Source organism: Python bivittatus, unplaced genomic scaffold (assembly GCF_059951505.1).
Source record: "Python bivittatus isolate LINGU-HERP-01145 unplaced genomic scaffold, Pbiv_v1 ctg000120_np1212, whole genome shotgun sequence".
In the NCBI taxonomy this organism is placed as follows: domain Eukaryota; kingdom Metazoa; phylum Chordata; class Lepidosauria; order Squamata; family Pythonidae; genus Python; species Python bivittatus.
Window position 1 is genome coordinate 9,024,481 of NW_028277037.1, and position 22,451 is coordinate 9,046,931.

At 40.5% G+C, this 22,451-nt stretch overlaps 1 protein-coding gene across 6 annotated transcripts; it reads left to right on the forward strand.

The window, feature by feature from the left end:
* The first annotated feature begins 375 nt into the window (after window positions 1–375).
* Window positions 376–21,219, forward strand: PUS7 (pseudouridine synthase 7). Of its 6 annotated transcripts, none has more exons than XM_088134973.1 (18): window positions 376–512; window positions 1,067–1,182; window positions 1,215–1,286; window positions 2,638–3,037; window positions 3,960–4,044; window positions 4,163–4,264; window positions 6,118–6,262; window positions 9,917–10,028; window positions 10,946–11,023; window positions 11,795–11,923; window positions 12,505–12,630; window positions 14,226–14,287; window positions 14,411–14,571; window positions 16,164–16,290; window positions 17,646–17,747; window positions 18,235–18,364; window positions 20,199–20,290; window positions 20,386–21,219. In XM_088134973.1, the coding sequence occupies exons 4-18, from the start codon at window positions 2,667–2,669 to the stop codon at window positions 20,520–20,522; spliced, it is 1,959 nt and encodes a 652-aa protein (XP_087991099.1). In that variant the 5' UTR covers window positions 376–512; window positions 1,067–1,182; window positions 1,215–1,286; window positions 2,638–2,666; the 3' UTR covers window positions 20,523–21,219. The 6 variants fall into 6 exon arrangements, with proteins under 6 accessions (XP_087991099.1, XP_087991098.1, XP_025020746.1 ...); XM_088134972.1 differs by having other exon boundaries at window positions 1,219–1,286; XM_088134975.1 differs by having other exon boundaries at window positions 414–536; window positions 1,219–1,286.
* Window positions 21,220–22,451: the final 1,232 nt, after the last annotated feature.

A 22,451-nucleotide genomic window follows, 5' to 3' on the forward strand; every position in this document is an offset into this window, starting at 1 on the left:
GTGCGAGGGACGGGAAATTTCTCCGAGCCAGCCGCTCGGGCGTGCCTGCTGCCTTACCCAGAGCGATCCTTAGAAAATGCGGCTCGAGGGGCGCTGGCGAGGAAGGCGGGCACGACCGGGGCAGAGCAGCCCCTCTGGAGCGGCCGGACGAAGGAGGTTCCGCGAGCGCGGCGACGGCGCTGGGGGCTCAGCTCGCGCCCGGGGAGCCGCGAAGGGCTCCGCTCCCCGGCTCGTGCGCCGCCCGGGGGCGCGGAAGAGCCGCCTGCCCGTGCCAGCGCCCGCGTCCTCGCCGCCGCCCCGTCCGATGCCAGCCGCCGGGCGGAGCCGCAGCCTGCGCAGAAGGCGGGCGGCACCGGCGCTGCCCGCGGGAGCTCCGCCTAGCCAGACGCACGTGCTTTCCCTGCTCCGGAACGGCCTCCGCTTTTCCTGCCCGGCCCAGAGGCCGCGGGGCGGGCCGGCGAGCGTGCGCCCGGGTCCGCCGCCGAAGCCCTCGGCCGCCTGGCGCCGCGGGGGTGAGTCGGAGTCGGGGCCGCCGGGTGAGCGCCGCCCCTTCGTTCAGCCGGGGGAGGACGCTGTCCCTGCACCGGTGCCTCTCCGCCTGCGTGGGGGCCGCGCTGCGGGGGCGCCTTTCGGGGCCGCGGCCGGGGGGCCCTTCCCATCGCGCGCGCCTCGTGAAGGCTCGAGCGCCTTAAGCTGGGGTGCTTTGGGGGGCCCTTTCGCGTACTGTTTTCCCTGGTGGCGCTGGGTCTGCCTCTCTTGACGGAGGAAGATCGGTGGGTTTTGCACGGGGGGGCTTAATTAGCCTCGGAAGTATCTATATATATATATGGATTCCTCCGCCCCCCCCTTGCATTCTCTGAATAGAAGACTGCATTTACTTTAAAACCTGAGTCCGCACCCATATGCCCACACCTGCCTATCAAAACTGGAGAGGGGGTCGAGGTTAGAAGCGTTTGCATGGGTGAATCCATTCTCATGGGGCAGACTGTTCCTACCCGGTGCTGTAGGGTTGGTGTTTTAAGATCAAGGCGTTGTGTTGTGACTAATGCTTTCTGTTCTTCCTCAGAGTCCTTGGTGGCCTGCCGAAGAAGGAGACAGGCTCTGGCAGAAGCTCTTGACGCTCAGAAAGTGAGTTGGCAGGATTTTGTCTCCCAAGCGCACCCCTCCCTTCTCTGGCTTTTGGGAAGGAAGGAAGGAAGGAAGGAAGGAAGGAAGGAAGGAAGGAAGGAAGGAAGGAAGGAAGGAAGGAAGGAAGGAAGGAAGGAAGGAGCAGCCTTTCTAAGCAGGTGATAACATCAAGTAATGGGGCGCCCTACAAAGATTGTTGAAGGAATCAGAAGCAAAATAAACCCATCAACCAGATAAAAAGGTTGACGTGATCTGCTTATCAGACATTTGTAAAATGGTTCTCACTTTGGGTAATAGATTGCACAATCTGTGTGCAAAAACTAGGGTCGGTAAGGAATCTGTTGAACCTTTGGCACATTTGGTGTTCTGTATGTGAGGCATATTCTCATGGAGGAGCAGTCTCTTCCAGATGTTCTGGTGATGGATGCTCAGAAAAGTTCCTTCCACAGGATGCGGCTGTGCCTCTGTCTCCATGATAGAGAGCACCCTGTGGAAGCATTTCCAAGTTGGGCTGTTTAACTTCTGGATGAGCTGTTCCTCTGGATCAGTGTTTCTCAACCTTGGCAACTTGAAGATATGTGGACTCCAACTCCCAGAATTCCCCAGCCAGTCATGCTGGCTGGGGAATTCTGGGAGTTGGAGTCCACATATCTTCAAGTTGCCAAGGTTGAGAAACACTGCTCTGGAAACTCACATCTCAGTTTTGCTCTTCAGAATTCCCACCCTACCTCTTGAAATCAAGTCACTGTTGTCGATCTGAAGGGCAGCTGTGACATTCTCTTGCATGGTACTTTTGGGGGGGGGGCAGAGAGGCTGAAAAACATGTCTAGTGAGGGAAAGATTGAGAGGGAACAGTGATCAGAGCATTATCCTATTGACCATCTGGAGGGACCCTTGGTCTATTCAATGAATAAGCCAGAAGCCAGGTAACAACAATTGTATGGTGACATGAAAGTCATGGTGAGGATCGGAGTGGCCAAAACAATGAAAAAGTCTATAGGTTGGAGGAATACAGCCCAAATTCAGTTCTGAAGTGTGATCTACTTGCCTAAACTCATCATAAAACACTTCTAGAATATCTATCTAGCAATAGATTTTATTGTTGAACAGAAATAACTTAAGAAGTTTCAGTAATGCAATTGAAGATGTTATTCTGTTGCTTGGGGGAACAGAGGAATGGCCACACTGTTCAGCTATTGCTGTATGAAGATATATACTATGGTAATTTAAAATCACAGTGTTCTCCATGACTTCTCAGAAATAAATCTCATTGATTCAGCCACATTGACTTATAGATAAATATGTATATGAATACAACAATATAAGCATTACATTCATTTTGGAACTAAGTAAAAATGTGTGAATAATGCCTGGGTAGCTGCATGTAATAATTGCTTTTCCTTTTTTAAGTAATTGTGCTTTATATATTAAGAGAGGGGCAGAGCCAAATAAAGCAAAAACATGGAAAATACCTTTATACTAAATAGTGTAATTCTCTCCTTTCTGCAGGACTATACCGCCATCTTTATGCTGTAACAATGGAAAAAGTGGAAATAGAAAACGTATTCCGGAAGCGTACTCATCCCGAAGGTGATAAAGATAATGTGGATGAAGTTAAAAGGCAAAAGATCTCCGAAGAACCCCTGATAGAAAGAGAGAATTCTGATCATGAAACCGAAGCTGACGTAGAGCAGCCTGTGAGTCCTTTGGTGGAAGAATCCAAAAGAGAACTGATCTTGAATGAAGAAAGTACAGGCCAAGAAGATGAGGACGAATTGGTAGAAAGTGACGGAGAACGCGACCCAGAGAAATTTGCAGATCTGATGAAGCATGGGTTGATGGAGCAAGATGTTGGCATAAGAAAATTTGCTAGTTCTCATAAGGGCTTTTTAGGAATATTAAAGGAGAGGTAATATTGAAAGAGTGGATCTGATGAATTGCATGAATTCAGCTGAAATGCCCTGTTTACATTCATTTTCTAATGGGTTGATTCTGACAAACTTGTATGTGTGTTTTGTTGATTTCAACTAAGGTTGCTTCTAAGGAAAGAAACTTAGCATGGAGCTTTACACATAGTTCCCACAGCCCAATAAGCCTGGCTTTTTCTAACCATGATCACTGAATAAACTGTAGTTGTTAAAAAGACATAACAGAGAAACCCAAAACTGAAAATATCATATTACAACTTTGCTTCATTTGTGAACCCAACCCAATCATAATTTCACTTCCCAAAACTTGTGTTTTATGAAAAAGTTGTGGCTTGGCAATTAGTATCTCTTAAGCAGGCTAGGTAGAAAAACCAAGCTAATGTTGGATAGACCTGGCTGATATTTGGATGGTGACTACCAGGAAATCTTAGGACTATAGAATAGACTGGGAGGTTTTTAAAAAACTCAGAAGAAATCAAACCAAACTTCTTCTATATCATTGTGAAGAAAACAGTGTGGACAGATCCATGTAACCATCTCTATTTGAGCTTTCCTCGATGGAGATTTTATTTTAGTGTTTATTCCCAATTTGTGCAATAATGCACTTTATTTCCCTTTTGCCTTTCCTTCTCTTTTGCCTCCTTCCTCTTTTTATCCGTACCACCAATTGTCCTTTTGTAAAACCATTTTCTTGGCCTTAAGGGTTAAAATGTGTGGTTTGGCATTTGGAGCTGAGAGCCAACCTCTCCTTGTTCTTCATTATCTTGGGCAATTTATCCATTACAATGAATCACATGCTCCATAACACCTCTTCTTCTTCCTCAGTCCTAAATGCAAATGTTTGGAATCTCAATCAATCTTTTGATAGATTGACACTGACTTGACCGGTCTTGTCTTGTATAGATATTCAGATTTTGTGGTTCATGAAATAGGAAAAGATGGACATATCATTCATTTAGATGACTTCTCTGTGCCAGTAGATAATGAGGTAAATTTTCTTTGCATTGCTCTTGTAATGAAATAAATGGAAACTTTAAAGTCATTATTAAAACATTAACAAACGTTCAGATTTGTTATTATTTACCATGTTTTAATATATATACTAGGATCCTCCTGAAGAGATCTTTACAGTGTTGTCGCCTGAAGACAAGCAGCGTTTGGAAGAACTCCAGCTTTTTAAAAACAAAGAAGGCAGTGTTTCCATTGAGGTACATTTTGAAATATAATGTCTGTTCAGATTAATTCTGGTGAAAACTATACAGTAAAAGCAAACAATTACAATATGATTTCCTAACAAACGATGTAGGCAGATGTGAGTCGTAGAGTAGATGCAAGACTTGTAGGTGTGGGTTTTAGACAACATCTGCATTAGGTATTAAGCCTGTAAGTAGTATTTATTAGGAAGAAAACTGAATAGGGACATTTTGCCCTTTGAAACACAAGTCAGAGTTGTGTACTTACTGTTCTTTCTATGGACCACCTGATGACTCTGCTCTGTTAGAAGAATTGCATAACTGATTTTCTACTTTCTGGGAAAAGAAATATTTGCAATAAGAGGCTTAAATAATTCTGATGATGAACTGAAGTAGCTTTGATTTTCGGCACCATTTCAGATTGCAGAGAGGGAGACCCTTCTGACGGAACCATCCTCTCTCCTTTTTAAGCTTCCTTGCGGGTAGCAAACTTGTGTGTCACGGAGAAAGGTTCCCTCTGACTTTCTCCTGACCTTTTTTAATGCATTTGGAATTATCCGTATAATGAGGAACATTCTCTGTGAGCCCCCTGCAGTCGAATATAATTAAACCTACTTCGCTTCTGAACCATAAAGTGGCTCCAGCATGAGGTTTCAGTTGAAACAAAAACAGGACAGAGGGAGGAGAGAAGACGCTGGTGTACGTTTTCTTCCTCCCTCAGCAGCTTCCAGTAAGGCACATTGCATCAGCTCACCTAGAGTCATCTTCCTAGCACTTCCTTTCTTCTCTCCAGCCACCATGCTGGTGCTGCCCCAGTATATTGGCCTGCCTGCTCCCTGCCCTTCCCTTCGCCTTTCCCCGCTTCATCCCCCCAGCAGCAACCAGTCCAGCATCTTCGTGTTGATCTGCCCGTCCTCCTCCCATCTTGGTTGAATATTATTTTGTATATCAGTGTTTCTCAACCGTGGCAACTTTAAGATGTGTGGGCATCCTTGGTTACCTACATCCCTAATATAGTAACCTTTATTATAGGTCATTATAATAATACCTTAAATATGATTTGAACGATTGGCAGAAATAAAATACTTAAATATGCCAGCATATAGTTACCTTCAGGGAGTAGGTATGGAAAATATAGTGAGCATTTGGGAAAATGACAAAATCCTGTAATGTTTATTAAAAGCGATTTCTTGTATTTTTACTTTATTTATTTTACTTGTATTTTTACTTTAAAATTACCCGTGGGAAATTGCAGCTATTCTAAACAATGTGTTCTAATCAAAGCATAGGGATTGTGTGAATGGGAGATAACACTGTGCAATGCACACACAAACAATGCTTTTTTCCAGTATTTTGAAAAAGCACAACCCCTTCATGCATTACAGCTAGCAACGCGTGAAAAACCTTTAATCTTTCTTTTTCTTTTTTCTTTTTAATAAAAAGATGCCATTTTTCTGTTCTGAAATAATAGGAATGGGTTTTAAGGGAAGGGACGTTGTCACAATATGGTTTTCACTCCTGGCTGTAAGCCATGGTTACATATGTTACAGTAAGCCATGGTTTAACAGGGTTGATTGATTAAATCACAGCTGATGGGATTTGTACAATGTAAGAGCACCATGTGGCGCAGGGTGATGCATGAAACAAGCCCAGGTTTGTGGAATGTAGTGCATATCTGTGGGGTATATTGAGCACTGATAGAAACTAGCCATCTACTGTTGCCTTGTGACCTTGTGTCCCTGGGCACACATTTGCGTAGCAATTTCCCACTTAGTTTATAAGCCCCAAAGACTTCTTATGCTTAGGGAAACACATGGTGGTAACCAGAGTATTTACTTTGTTGTTGTTGTTACTGTGTTGTTGTGTAGGTAATTGAAGACACTAAAGAAAAAAGGACAATTATACACCAGGCTGTAAAATCTTTATTTCCAGGATTAGAGACCAAAACAGAGAACCTGGATGGGAAAAAGTGCATTGTTGCTTACCATGCCGCTGGGAAAAAATCACTTGCAAGTGAGTTCTATTATTGCCGTTATTTAAAACAAAAGTGGGTTAGTAGCATGCCTAGGTGAAGATGTATTGAATTATTTGGATCGACTTTCTAAAGAAGTCAGAAAAAGGGCTTTGACATCGTGCCAACTCAGCAGAATGGCATCTGCTCATTAAAGTGAGCGCGACCCTTAAAAGCAGCTGCAACTTTTTCTCAGGCTCCTGCGGATGCTTGAAGAACAGGCTGCTTTAATGAACAGCAGAACGGTGCTGAGTTTGCAGCAGGTCCAAAGCACTTTCTCTTAATTGCTTTGGGAGCCTGCAAAGCCCTACTAATTATGCACAGCTTGTGTCCGTTAACTGTTGAATATGTAGCTGAACTCTGTCGTTTTTAAATCGCATCCAACAAGTGAGAAATCTTGGAAGGAGATTAAAATTGCGAGATTTTTATCCAGCTCTTCTTCGGAGGAGGCTTCCAGAGTAGTATTGTCACAATCAATGAAAACGGAAAAAGTTTACAGTCAGAAGCAATCACAGGATTTGATGCTTTCGTCAAAATGACAAAGGCAGCGTTGCCCAGTCATGATGCAAACTGGGGCTCTTTTGTGCCTACGTGCAACATTATCAGGCATTTATACCAGGGGCATAGCTGGCATCAAGACTGTGTATCACTGGTTTCATCATTTGTCCACCCCTGAGGGTGCCTCTGCTTGCAATCTAAAAGAGCTTTTCCAACCTCAGCAACTTTAAGACGTGTGGACTTCAACTCCCAGAATTCCCCAGCTGGCTGGGGAATTCTGGGAGTTGAAGTCCACACGTCTTAAAGTTGCTGAGGTTGAGAAATGCTGATCTAAAAGATATGACAGAGAAGGAAAAAGAGGATGGAAAGTGGGGGGAAGACATCCTAAAGCAACCAGTTCTTAAATAGCAGTCCATATTTTGATGAGGAGGAGGCAACGGAAACAATTTACAGAAAGGGGTGACTTAATGGCAGCTTAATGAAGTTTGTAAACCCAGCGCCAAGAAATAAAAGGCCATTTTAATTGGCTGCTAATCTCGCTGCTTTGGGAGCAGAACGGTTTACAAGCCACCATTGCCGATTCTTTAAAGAAGAAGAGGTCTCAGCAGATGATATCACAATTTTGCTTAGGCGTGTTCTTTTGGGGAGTTCTCACTTCTAATCTCTTCCTTTCGCCCGGCAAGATCTGGATTGCTTGCTGTGTCTCTTAACAGTAGATTGATCTTTGCAGCGTTCAGTCAGTTACTTGTTCGCAGGCAATGGAAAAGTTTAGCTGCTGTTTAACCACGTTAATCTGCAGCAATGGCACAACAACAGGCTATTAAAAAAAAACCATAGTTGTCCTAGCTTATAATGGCTTCGGTGCGGGAATTTAGAACAATGCTGCTTTATACCTCCTCCAACTTCCTTGCCATGCTTTAAAAACATAGCATCTTGTACCTTCCACAAGATTTGAGTTACTTAGCCTAGTCAATGCAATTCAAAATATAGTCCCAATTATCGTGTGGCAAATGTAATTGTATATTGCACAGTGTCTATAAAGATGTGTTTGCATGCATTTGCATGGAACATGCATGTTTACAGGCGGAAATCAAATCTTAAAACCATGCTCTCCATCTTCTGTGGCTCAACTGTCGGAGAAAAATGCATGTTAGCTTTGGGAACATGATGCGATAAAATGTCAGGTCCTTCAGACACTCATACGTTTTCCGATACGTGCTGGCGACATAAATATAATCCAATACTTTGATTAATTAGGCGCTCTCAGTTTTGAACCGAAATTCTGTTCTAAGCACATGGAATACTTAATCTTCGTTCAATGCCCTCAGGGTACTTCGTTGTGTATTTAGCAGAAATTTTCCATTTCTCCACTTGCCCCTGCACGTTCCATTGCATAGCGGTCCAAACAGCTGTCAGTCACCACATTAACTGTTGAATGCTCCAGACATCTGCAAGAGCCAAACCATAAACTTGCATGTTTCCATCTGAAACCCTTCAGTACCTAAACAGAAGTAAAATAAAACATTGCTCTCTTATGCTCTTTATCCTATGCGTGTGAACAGAGGTCAGAACATCAACAGGTAAGAGATGTTGGCATTTCATCTAAGCAGAAAATGAAATGCCAATCAAACTGACGATAATTCAGAGAAAGTAAATAGTGAAGAATTCGAAGAAATAAATAACAAAAGTAAATGTATGTGTTGCCCAGTATTGCCCACTTTCAGTCAGAAGTAAATCTTTCATTGTTAATTTACACCTAAATACACGTGCGTTAGTTAAACACATCTAAGTAAAGAGCTGCAGTTTGGGAATTAAATTAGAACTAAGATTTGTATGTAATAAATACCATCCCTGTGCTTAATATACCTAATTTGATCATAAGAATGTCGAGCTTTCTACCTTGCACAAAGTAGCTAACCAAAATAATTGAGAGTTAAATATCAAGGACTTTCTTTTGCAGAACACAGTGGTAACTTCTCGATAACTTTGTTCTCAGTTTAAATTGTCCTATCTGTCTACTTGGAAGAACAGAAGACAAAATAGTGGGAGGAAAGTTTAGTGCCCCACGGGCACCTTTACATCAAAATCAACATGGCAAACAACGTTCACGTTCAAATGGTTGTTCCATAAGGTCGATGCCTGATCTTTCAATGTTCTTTCAGTAATAACTAAATTATAAGCAAAGAAAATGAATGACATTTAAGCCGAATGCCTGCCATCATCTGATGAGAATCTGGAGCCATTTCTTACCATATAATTTGGCTCCTATTTTGAGATACTTTATTTCAAGTTAATTAAGTGAGAAGTAATTGTTAGCTCATAGGCAGCACCAAATAATGGTTTGGCACGTTAGGCATAATGGCGAGGCTAGTGTATTCACTTCTCGTGTTGCAAGAACGACTGCCCCAAAGGCAACTAATTTAAAGGAGTTAAAGGGACCATGGATGCCTAGCTAAATAATTCCAGACCATGGTCTGGCATGATGCCTGTATGGGTCCCGGTCACTGGCCACTGATGAATCTCATAATTCACATGAGGGCTTGAACCTGATTTTCTTGCATCCAATCCCAGCACGCTAAAGTACGTTGCATCACATTGGGGCAGAGTATAGTATCTGGAATAATGGGTAGCCATTGCATTAATCATTTGAAAAATCGCTTTATGGCTATCCAGATTTATGGTCCTGATAGTGATTATTTTGGTCTTCCTCCATCGTTGCTTTTGATCATGCTACAGTTGTCTGTCGCAGTCTTCTGCAGTGAAGGGACCTCCAAAACTGTTGGAACTATAATTCCCAATATTCCAGCATCTCCAGGTCGGACAAGTCGCGATGGTATCCTTTGCCCACAACTGGTTCCTTAGACAAGTGTGTTTGTCTTGTGGTGCAGCTCATATACAAATAATATATGCAATGTATAAGCAAATACATTCCGCCTTGGATTATTTATACAAATAATAAAGGCGGAATTAAACATCTAAAAAGAAATTGCTGACAAATACCATTTTTTCTGTGATGAAAACGGGATCCTGAAACCTCCTCCCTCCCCTTCTTCAGGATGCAGATCGCACTGGCCAGAGTTTGCAAAGGACAGTTGTCAGAAAAGAATGGCATTTTTCATGCATTAACACTTTGTGTCTTTACATTTTATTTGTAAAAGATCCGAGGAAGCATTCCTGGCCAAAGTCTAGGGGAAATTATTGCCACTTTGTATTATATAAAGAAAACAAGGATACCATGGATGCCATCAATGTGCTATCAAAATATTTAAGGTGGGTAGTCTTTTGGGAAGAGAGAGGGAGAATGAGTTTGAGATACATGTTTGTAGCAGGTGGTAGAAATGTCCTCTTCTGGAAGAATTTGCTCAAGCAACATTGCAGGATGTTGAGGGTAGAATGACTGCCCGTTTAGTTTTTAAAATGACATGGGAGCTACATATTGGTGTTTATTACTTTGGGACATAGTGAATTGAGAAACTGAGATGCCCTGTTGTACTTATGGGATAGAAGTGTGCAGTACTTGGATCTCAATAGGGTTCAGGAGGCATTATGGAGGCAAAGATGGGGCAGTCATTGCCTTTTAATGGCTCCTGAGCACAAAGGAATATTTTCCTGAGCTTCACAGCTATTGCGTGAGCCCCAGAAAAGGTGGTCTCCTTGAAGGGGCTGCCTGCCACTGTAGTAAGTGTGCCTGTGCCAGATCTGAAGCGTCCAGGCCACCTCAGATCTGAATACTGCACACCAAGAATGGAGCATTCCATCTGAAGTGGATGAATGAGGCAGTCAGTATGTGTGTGGAATCTAAATAATAGATTCCCTTCCATCAAAACCGCTTATTTGCCAAGCTTCATTCAACACGTGGGTAGGCTTAGTATATTGCATAGTCCATTGGGATCAAATTACTGTGGAGGTCATTGAAGTTTAAAGATGAGTCCTTTCTTCAGAGCAGTGTTTCTCAACCTTGGCCACTTTAAGATGTGTGGACTTCAACTCTTAGTTCAGAAAGGTTGGCTGGGGGATTCTGGAAGTTGAAGTCCACCCATCTTAAAGTGGCCAAGCTTGAGAAACGCTGCTTTAGGGTGTAACTGGGTTTAAATAAAATGCAGTGTATACAACATGAAATAATACTTTAAGATTTTTTCCATAATTGTTTTATTCCGGCTAAACCTTTTCTTTCTTGTTTCTTAAAGAGTTAAGCCGACCATATTTTCTTACATGGGAACCAAAGACAAAAGGGCTATTACAGTTCAAAAGATAGCTGTTCTTAAGTAAGTAAAGAAAGGATAATGTTTAAATAATCTGGTTCAAATATTGACTTTTCTACAGTGCTGCAAATTGGGTGCAGATTTGATCATAATATTTATTTGGCCATCCCTCACCCCCTGCCCTCCCACTGAATGCCTTTATTTCGTGATGACTTGATAAATTCCGTAATCTTGGCATGCCGAATATTGAGGCAGCGAGTGTGGAAGTGAGATGAAGGGGTGAAGAGTTTTCCGTTTCTAAAGTGTGTTTCAGCAAATGTCAGGAATGGATGTAATGCTAGTGACGTTGAACCATTTCAGCATTTTAACTATCCGTGCCCAGGCATGTACAACATGTACAATATTTAAAAAATGAATAGAGAGCTACCTTTGTTCAGTTTTATTTTTATTAAACTGAATTGAGTGGAAAATAAGCCGAGTGTGTGTTCAGTGGCTATACTGAGGTCATGTTATTATCCTGAAAACTGAGTTGTCTAGGAGTTACAACTTTTGAGTTCCTGTCCTTTTCTCCCGCCAGCACATCTGCAGGAGGAGTTGGAAAGACATGATTTCATTCTCATTAAATCATAGCTTGCCAAGCCTTGGTTAAGTAAAAGAGAAACAGAATATTCCAACCTCTTCCTCACAGTCATGATACAGAAGAGGGGAAAAAGCACTGAAGCCTAACACTTCTTATGGCTTCTCCCACTTTAAGTATATTAGTTTGGTATAACTTATCTCTGGGGTAAAGTAATTGTTTTACCTATAAAACTCTTTTTTCTCTGCTTTTTATAGAATCACAGCACAAAGATTAGCTCATTTAAATAAATGCTTAATGAATTGCAAGCTTGGAAACTTTAGTTATAAGAATCACCCACTGAAGTTGGGAGAATTGCAAGGAAATCATTTCACAGTGGGTCTCAGGTAAAAATGCTGTATTTCTGTGTTTATTAGAAATCTCTGAGCTGTGAAAGATAGAATAAATCTCATTAACTAGGCTTGAAATGGCTTTCTACAGCAGAAATAAGAAATACATTTACATGAGAAAGGGCCCTAAAAAAGGACTTCCAGTCGTACTGATTCAACAAAATATGTGTTCATTTTTTTCTCTGGAGCATAAGTAAAATTAAATAAAGAGGATTAGCCTTGTAGCCCCATCAAGATTTTCAGTTGTCCCTTATGTTACATCTATCCCAGATGTAGATATATGTTTATGTTTGGTGTGGATCCAGATTAATTGGTTAAACTTGAGATCCACTGAGTTTAGTGGAACAAAAAACAACCAACTAAGATATCCTGGATGCAACCTTCTGTTTTTAAAACTCTTTGCATTATTTTCAATAAACCTACCTTGTGTTTTAAGGATCAGCGACATTGGTATCTACTGGCATCATTGAGCTTATGGTTAACTCTGACTTATTTTAAGTAATCAGACAAAATTAATGATATTTGTCTTAAGCTATTTCTATCCCTTTTCCCCACATATCATTTTTTACTTTTATTAGAAATATAACAGGGACTGATGATGAAGTTCAGCAAGCCATGCAGTCCCTTAAGGAAATTGGATTTATTAATTATTATGGAATGCAGAGGTTTGGAACAACAGCTGTTCCTACGTTTCAAGTGGGAAGGTAAGCTGCTTTTGTTTGTGTCTATAAACCTATCAGCCCTATAAGGTAGACCAGACTAAGAAACCAAAGTCATATAGTTCAGGACTACTTTTATTGTAATAGCTATAGTAACAGAATCTTGCAAGTCTGAATGTGCTCCCCCCCCCCCGCTTTTATCTTTGTGTGAACTCGGGAGAGGCTAGCCTGAGATGTTTTCTCAAGTTATTTTCTTGGCCCAGGCTCAAGCCTCCCTTATCTAACCATTGACTTGGTAGTGTCTCTTCCTCCTGTCTTTCAGGGCCATTCCCTATGCCCTCTACTAAAGCACATGGGAGCCCAGTGAAATAAAAATGTTGAAGCTGGTGGATACAGCTTCAGTTATGAGAGCCTTCTCTGTATGCTGTCAGCAATAGTAGATCTATAGTCTGTGGTTATGGAAAAAGTTTTATAGGGAGGACCAGATAGTCTCTCAATAGGATAATCATAGAACCATAATCGTATTCTTTCATAGAACCACAAAATTTAGGCCATGTAGTGCAATTCCATGCTTTAGAATCAAAATCTGAGAAACAGTTGTCCTGCCACTGCTTAATACACTGGGTGAAAAGGAGCTCACCAGCTCATTTGGTAATCGATTTCACTTTCTCTCAGGGTTAGGAAGTTTTTTCTGAAGTTCAACTGAAATCAGCTTCCCTGTGACTTAATGCCATTATTTACATCAGGTTTTTGAAACTTGGTTCTACAGAATGGGATTCCATGAGACTTTAAGGGCAAAAAAACCCAAAAAAAGTTCACTCAAACATAGCCAGGGGTGTCAATAGCAATTTTTCTAAGGCAGTGTTTCTCAACCTTGGCCACTTTAAGAAGTGTGGACTTCAACTCCCAGAATTCTTCAAACCTGCCTGGGGAATTCTGGAAGTTGAAGTCCACACATCTTAAAGTGGCCAGGGTTGAGAAATGTTGGTTTAGAGGAATTGTAAGCTGAAAGTGGTACGGATGCTATACGTTCCCATTCCTGCTTTATGATTCTGTTTTGGTAAACTGCTCTTTTGCATTAATCATGGCTGCTTAAAGCTTTGCCCTCTGGCAGTGAATTCTTAGAGTGCAATTTCACATTCATTTAGCTAGAAATAAATCTTACTGAACAATCAGGTAGATTTTTCCCTAAACCTATATGGGATTGCCCTGGTCCAGAAATGTTATAAAAAAATGCGCTGGGCTTCCGGAACCATGGTTCTTGCGTCCTCTTTTTGGGGATGGTACTATCTTAAAATGCAATCATAATATTGGTATAAAAGGGAGTCCTGTGGATTCAGTGAGCTGTGATTGGATGAAATGCTAACCTACAATGTATTGAATTGTGGCTTAATAAATTAACCAAATTTTCTGGGCTTACACAATATGCTTAAATTAATTCTTGGTCTGCAAGAATGCCTGACCCTAGGTTGTTCACTAATTTGTAGTTCAGGATTTCATGCCAACATACCCAGAGAAAATTTAAGAAGTAAGAATTGCAGACTAGACCTCTTCTGTGTGCTGGTTTTAGTGATAGCATAATTTGCCTTGGAATATTTTATTTTGACTGTACAATCTGAAGTATGTGTTTGAATTTTTAGAGCTATTCTACAGAGCAATTGGAATGACGCCGTGGATTTAATACTAAGACCACGTCCAGGAGGCAAGTATTACATTGGAATATGATTTGAAGTGAAAGTAACTACGATTATCAATTTTAAAAACTAGTTATGATGTCATTTGTCAATAAAAATCCTTACTTTTTTTCTGTAAAAATGTGTTATAGTTGAAAGAGGTTCCTTAGTAAAATGCCGAGAAGAGTGGGCTAGAACGAAAGATCCTGCTGCAGCCTTTAAAATACTGCTTGACAAAAGATGTGTGGAAGGCCAGTTACTTTGGGGGCTTTCTAAATATGGACTGAAAAATATAGTGTCTGCATTTAACATGGTAAGTACTTTTTTTTACACCCGGGCCAGTGTTGGGGGATGTTTGAAGACTTTCTCTGGGCATGCTGAGAAATACCAATGATGGGCAGAAATAAAGACATATTTACTCAGACTTTCTTTGATCATAATCTTGTGAGTTTGGTTTATAAAGGAAATCTAGTTCTTTTAGATGGAGATTAAATGAAACGTTGTTATAGAAAGAAGCAATACTGGAGGATTGTAAAAAGAAATTAAAACAATTTTTTGAAAATAAATAAAGGCACTGATTTAAGAATGGTTTGGGATGCAAGTAAAGCCTTTATTAGAGGTTATTTTATACAATATAATACTGATCTTAAAAAGAAGAGGCAAGAGAAAACACAGGCTATTTTGGATGAGATAAAAAGAAAAGAAGAACTAAAGAAATTTCTAGAGAAGAGAAGTATCTCTCAACAAATTATGCTTTTACAGCAACAGTTATCTGTGATAACAGTAGGAGAAATGGAAATAAAAATGAATTATGTAAAGCAAAAAAAATTGAATTTGCAAATAAACCAGGGAAATGGTTAGTGTATAAATTAAGGGGAAAAAAAGAAAAGAGGCACATTTACTCAGCAATTAAGCGACTTTTTAAATACGCAGACTGAATACTAGGATGTCTTGCGTTTTTAAGATGCATGTTTAGGCTATTAATGCACAATTTTAACATTATATTCTATTGATCAAGTTCTAATGGTTGTGGGAAGGCCTGCAGGCAAGCAGAAAGGGAAACTTGACAACAGTCCTGTTCCTGCTGTGCTGGAATCTGTCTTCCCTCATCATAAAGCTGCAGAGCCTCAACTGCCTTCTCAGGAGGAACAGGCAAGAGATCGGGGCAGATGTTGGCAGGTGGTTAATCTGGCTTGGCAGTCTTTAGGGTCATTTCCTGGCTGCGTATCAATCTCCATGCAGCTAAACAAGACCAAGGAAACCAGAAGGACACAGATTTTAGTAAATCTTGAAAAATCAGAATTTCCCAGCCTTGTTTACAGCAAGCTAGTTGAGATGGATTCTCTTTGGACTGGAAACACATCTCCCTAGATTTCTTTTCGCTTGGGCTAAGCTGTCACTTGACTTGCCTGCTCTCTCTTGAATGTTTCGGTCTGCTCCTTCAGGCTTTTCCCAGACTCCCCACAATTTCTCACTCTGTACCCCTATTACCATACCTGCATTTTAAAAAGTCATTATATTGTATTGCTACTGTAAACCATTTTGAGGAATTACATTGAGAAACAGGATCTAGTCTACATGTATGTACCAGTTAAATATTTAGTAAGTATTAAGGTGTTTGCTTGAAACATGAGTCTTTACTGTAACTAAATATAAAATCTAACTAACCCAAAAAGCCTTTTTTTTTATTCTTCAGGGAAGGATGCTGATATTCGGATTGGTGTTTCACTCTGGAAATACGCTGTTACTGACCGTTACTACAGATGTGTTTATATGTCTTTTGTTATATATATTCTTGCTGTATTTGATTATAAGTATGCTATTTGAAACAAATTTAACAAACCAGTAAATAAAGTAAAGTGTAACCAGGCAGCAAATAATGGTGATGGTACTTTTCTGTTACAGATAACAAGAAATTATCGTTTGATGTATATTCATAGTTACCAGAGTTATGTATGGAATAACATGGTGAGCAAAAGAATAGAAGAATACGGGCTGAGAGCAATTCCAGGAGATCTTGTACTAAAAGGAGGTAAACTATTAACAATGCTTCAGGATACAGATTGTGAAACATTTGGATACAGCTTGCTGATTTCCCAATAAGACTTGAACCGAGTGAGATTATCCTTCCTGAAAATCTGGAGAGAAATGGGCTAGAATTAGGCCGTGCCCTTGTAGAGGCTAGAATGAGAATCTGCCCACTGAAGTATTGGCTGAAACAAGCCTGCATGTGGGAATCCTTAGCTTGCTTTATCCTAGATGACAAATTCACCTCCCCTTGGAAGAGACAAATAGCCTCTGATCTGGCTTTCTGCGGACTCTCACTCTATGCCCTGTTTACGATGGAACCAAGGAAAGCTGTGGCTTTTTAAGCAGACAGTATTTGACTCATCACCGCATGTTGCTTTCACTGACACCCCTTACGCAATCCCCAAATAGCTCTACAATACCTATTCTGCCCCAAACATTAGGGCAAGATTTGACGCCCAGTCTATAACGGTCATAGTAGGACATTCAGTAGCATCCCTCTGTAAGAATGCCTTTTCATCTGTTCAGCCGCAGAGGCCGAAAGCGTTGTGCAAACCTCTTAGGTTGTCCCTGTCTTGTACCTCCTCCCTTATCAGCAGAAGCTTGGACTAGTCTCAATCTGAAATTGCGTTCCTTCTCCTGAGACATCAGTTTATCAATCAACACAAAAGTAGCAAAATTTTGCACTGTTGAAAGCACAAGAAGACGGAATTTCCATGAATGGCTTTGACTCCCCTGTGGCGAATCAACCCTGATTGATCCCCACCACTCTGTGCATGCTCACGTATATACCTACATACACTTCCCCTCCATTGCCCATTTTTTCTCTTTTCACCTCTGATCCATCATCAATAATATTTACATGATCTATGTTAGTAATTTTCTTCTTTTTCTTTTTAAATTTGTTTTCAATCTTTGATTGCATAGCATATTAATAAATAAACCCTTTTCACAAAGTTTGAATTAGACTTAGTAAATTATTTTACTATTTACTATTTAATTTACTAGACTTAGTAAATTATTTACCCAGCAAGGCTGGCTGGGGAATTCTGGGAGTTGAAGTCCACACGTCTTCAAGTTGCTAAGGTTGAGAAACACTGATCTGTACATTGGAATTATGTAAATATATAACCAGAACATGGGCAGAAGTTTCTGTTAGTAGGTTTTCTTGGGTTTGTTGTTCTGTGCTAGCCAGTCTGCCTAGTTCTTAATTCAGATTACATTGTCTTCCTTTTTCACTTTGGCTTCTCTTGAAGGAGTTCTGTTCTCTGTTTTTGAAGGATTTTTTTTTCAAAGGAAATGGTTGAGAGGATTGGGAAAAAAAATGTACTCCGAGAAAACGTCTCTTTTTGCCTTAAGGTACAGCTGTTCATATTGAAGAGGCAGATGTCGACAGTTACACCATCCACGATGTTGTGATGCCATTGCCTGGTTTTGATGTTATTTATCCAAAGCATAAAAGTAAGAGTTTTGTTTAAAAATATACCCTAATTGAATAACAACCCAGAGGGAGAAAATAGAGGATGAGACTGATTGACAATTCAAGTATGGCAGTCATAACTTTCACTAGCATGTATATTTATATTAACTTTCTCATTCATGGAAAAACTTAGACTGAGTCTGAAATCTTACAGCTACTTGATACTAAAGCTTGATTAATTCACTGGATTTTTCATTTAATCTTGATATTATTAAGATGGAGTCTGCCAGAAGGGCAAAGCATGATGCATTAAATTCAGTGTCTCAAATATCAATGCCATGCTAACTAGGCATTATGGTAGTTATAATCTAGCCAAAAAAAAAAAAAAAAAACCTCAATTGCAGTATAAAAAGATAGTATTTCTGTGTTGGAGGGGAGATGTTTCAGTGTGAGGGTGGAGATAATTTTTTTAGAATTGGTTACACTAAGGTCCATGTTATAGTTCAGCCTCTGTTCCTTTTTTGACAGTTGGGGAAAGCTACAAGGAAATGCTTGCTGCAGACAACCTGGATATCAATAACATGAAGCACAAAATTCGAGACTATTCATTATCGGGAGCATACAGAAAGATTATTATCCGACCTCAGAATGTGAGCTGGTAAGTAAACAAAAACGGTGAAGTCTCATTTGATTCAGTCTTGGCTCCTAAGACTTCATGGACGTCCACGTGGTAAGGTTGTCTGGGACCTGCCACCTGGCCGGACTGATCAATAAATATTGGTGTCTTGGGATCTGTTCCCTCAGACAGGCACGGGGCTTCCCTCTCTGGCCTTCCTTACAGAGGCCACTTCCACAGAGGCACCCGTCTCCTCTCACTCCTCAGACTTTTTCCCTTCATTAGACTTACCATGAATGTTTTCCCACCAGGTCTCAATTATACCAACTACATAATATTTAACCTTCTCTGCTAAAAGCTCTTGCTATGAGTATTACAAGTTAGAGAATGAACGCGATGAATTTTATCAGCCAAGCTCCTTTCTGATTTTCTTTTTAGTGGTTTAGAAGGCTCCATTTCGTCAGCACTCCTTCCTTCTTCAGTGTACTCATCTATACTGGAGATTCTTCCTTAATTTTTGCTTCCCACAAGATACATTTTAAAGTTTTCCTAATTAAGCGTGCTGTTCTTTGGCCAAACTCATAGGTTTGGGGCGAATCCATCTGAAACAGTCAGACCATATTCTAGATCAGGGTCTTTCAAACTTGGCAACTTTAGATGTGTGGATTTCAACTCCCAGAATTCCCCAGTCAGCTTTGAAGAATTCTGGGAATTGACGTCCACACATCTTAAAGTTGCCAAGTTTGAAAAACACTGTCCTAAATAAACCATGGCTCTGAGTCCCAAATATCTCCCATCAATACCATATGTGTAGCCACTAATTGATTTGCAGCATTTCCTTTTACAGTCTTCCTCCTGGAAGCCCCAGGATTTTGAACTTCTTTTTGAGATTTTCGGAGCCTGTGATGATACAGCTGGTAGCTCTACTTTGCAGTATCGTTTGTCCTCACTTGAATCAATGGGAAGGAATAATTGTCAGTGAATAAACCTTGGAAGTTGGTCTGTCATGTCCTTGATTCATGAGCTGACGGGTTTGGTCAGGACACATTTCTTTCAATTCCTTATCGTAAGTCACTGACTTCTAGGACTGCCTTCTGTTATAAGGAATAGTTGCACGCTTTCTGTCCTTTAAAGATCCATTGTCCTGTCATCCATACGGTAGTGTCTCTTTTTCCTTCCCCAGATGCTCAGAACCTATTTCAATTGCAAAAACCTGAAAAACATTTCCAAATTCCAGTGGTAGACAATAACAGTCTTTCTTGCTTCTGGATGTTATTCTTATCCCGTGTCTGTTCCCCTGCTTGTCCCACTTGCTTTGGAAGGTTATTTCCACTGTTCCTTTCTGTGGTAGAACCTTCTTTCTTTGAATGGACAGACCCTCATTCTTTTTGATCAGCAGAAGTGCGCCCGACTTCGCCCGTCTGACGTTTTCTTCAAGGACTTCTACAAGCCTGCTTGTGCTTTAATATGTCAGATTGTTGTCAAGCAGGAAGACGACATGCCACAAGCATTGCAGGTCACAGATGTGCATGCTCCTGTTCTTTCACCTTCACTTCTCGGGGCATCACTAGTGCTCTAAGGGTTTTATTTCTTACTGTAGGCACTTGAGTTAGAGAGAACATTTGTTGGGGGTTCGTCTCTAAATTTTCCCACTGAACTCCCAAAGTCAACTCCTGTTAACTCTTCCTGCTTACTTGCTATACAGTATGTTTTGGAGTGTAAACTTCTCAGATATCAGATTTGTGGAATCATCTTAATAACTGTTCTGCTACTGTATGATGGAATGGTGAAATCTTGTAGAGCATTCAAGTTCTAACTTAAATGCAAGCTTTTCCCATTGCTCGTTTTTAAATCTCACTTTGTATTTTTATAAAAGGGAACTCATTGAATATGATGATCCTAAAATTCCATTATTTACTACTGACTTGGATAAACTGGAAGGAAAACTACCTGCGGCTCTTGCAAGAGGTAAATATTTAAATCAGCCCAACATGGAATTCTGTTTGGGGACAGGATGATTTTTAGAACTGTACTAATTTTGATGTTTGATTTGCTTATGGCAGAAGGTAAATATAAGGCTCTGAAGATGGAGTTCTCCCTGCCACCATCTGCTTATGCCACAATGGCCATTCGAGAAGTTCTAAAACTGGATACCAGCATAAAAAGTCAGTCACAGTTAAATACCACCTGGCTTCGCTAATCCTTTACAGGGACTGGATAAGGTTTTAACATGCAATTTATTTCTTATTTACTCATTTTATCCACATAATTTCTAACTGAAATGTATTTTTGTATTAGTTTAAAGGATGTTATTTCAGATTCATTGTAAAACCTAATTTTGTTTTTTAAAAAGTTTGAACAAACACAGTGCTCCCTATGGCAGAATTTTAAAAAACGATTGGCTTTGTTAGCAGTATTTAATGCTCAAAAATGTTTTATTCTCTTATGGAAGTACATAGGTCTTCATGAGTTCAGTACAGATTAAAAATGATTGCAAATATGTTTAATTCTGCAGTTCAGGAAAATTAAATGGAATACGATACCGATGAATACATATTTATATCCAATGAACAGATATATTTAGCCTTAAGAATGCTGATAGACCCTGCTTTCATAACTATTGTTGGCAAAATGTTCATGTCTTTTCCAACTGCTTTTATTTGAGCTGTAATATTATTAAACATTTGTGTTCGTTTTTCATAACAAATTTTAAATTTGTAAAAAAGCAAATACCTAATCACAGAAGTAGTATGTCAACAAACATGTATGGTTTGTCTGTTGCTGGCAACAGATGAACTAGGAAAATCTGCATCTTGACCTAACAGGATTCAATACCCATTCTGAATTTGATATTTAGTGTGTCTGCATTTTATTTCTAAAACCTGCCAGAAAACTTACTTTCTTTTTGTATTTATTAATTTTTTAATGGAAAGATATTGCTCGGCTTTACCCTTTTTGGATCACAGATACATATGTTTTTTGTGGAAGGCTGGATTTAGGCAAAATGCTTGACAAACTCATTTTCATCGAATATCTGACTACAGATAGCAAAATGTAAGGATTTCTTTTAAAACGTGAACCAGATAGATTTCCCTTTGCCAAACCTACTGTCTAACCTACACATGGGCAAATCTTGGGATGCCTGCACCTTTGTGTGCCACAATTCAGCCCCTATGCACTGCTGATAACCACTGCTGATAACCACTTCCTCCAGGGGATGCCCACGGTTGTAATAAAAAGGATGTCTATCTAAAGCAGGGTTTCTCAACCTTGGGAACTTTTAAGATATGTGGACTTCAACACCCAGAATTCCCCAGCCAACACTGATTTAAAGAAGTCCAAAGTCCTAAAAAATTCATTGCCGTCCTACTTCCCGGCCTGTCAAAACATCTCACTGAAATACAACCCCCAAAAAGTAGATCAGCCAGAAGTGCGATTTCATTGTGGGAGCTGGAATGCAGCGTTTCATTTAAATTGCCATGGGGAGGGCGCAAAATGATCTCAGCAGGGCTGGAGAATCAAATTACTGCTTGCTGAGATAGGATGGGTAGTTGCGTTGAGATGTGGATGGGTGAGGTGCGTGCCGTGTTATTTAATGACGTCCCCACTCTCATAGTGGCACAGAGATTGGGGGATCTATTCTTAGTGATGTGAGTGCTTTAGGTTTAAAGACAAAAAGGTGCTTTGCAGGCACATACATAGCATCTATTCACAGTTCCTGGGAAAAGTACATTTTTTCCTGAGATTTAATTGGAATTCCCCTGGGGAAGGAGGGAAAGAAATATTCTTCAAGTTAGTCTGGGCACATGAACACACTTTACCCTGAAAGAGGAGAGCCTGGCAAAGTTCACCCACCATGATTCTGTGGCAGCTTAATCAAGAAAAAAACACCAGCCCTGGAAGGGTAAAGATTGTCGGAAGAGATCAGCTGGGCACGAGCTCAGGATGGTGTCATACCAGCAAGGGAGAACATCTTAGTGGCCAGGACGTGCTGCGCAAACTGCCTTGCCCTTGTGCTTTAAAGGCACGCTTTCTTCCCTAGATTTAGCATGGTTTAAAGCAGTGCTTTTCAAACTTGGCAACTTTCGGATGTGTGGACTTCAACTCCCAGAATTCCCCAGCCAGGAAT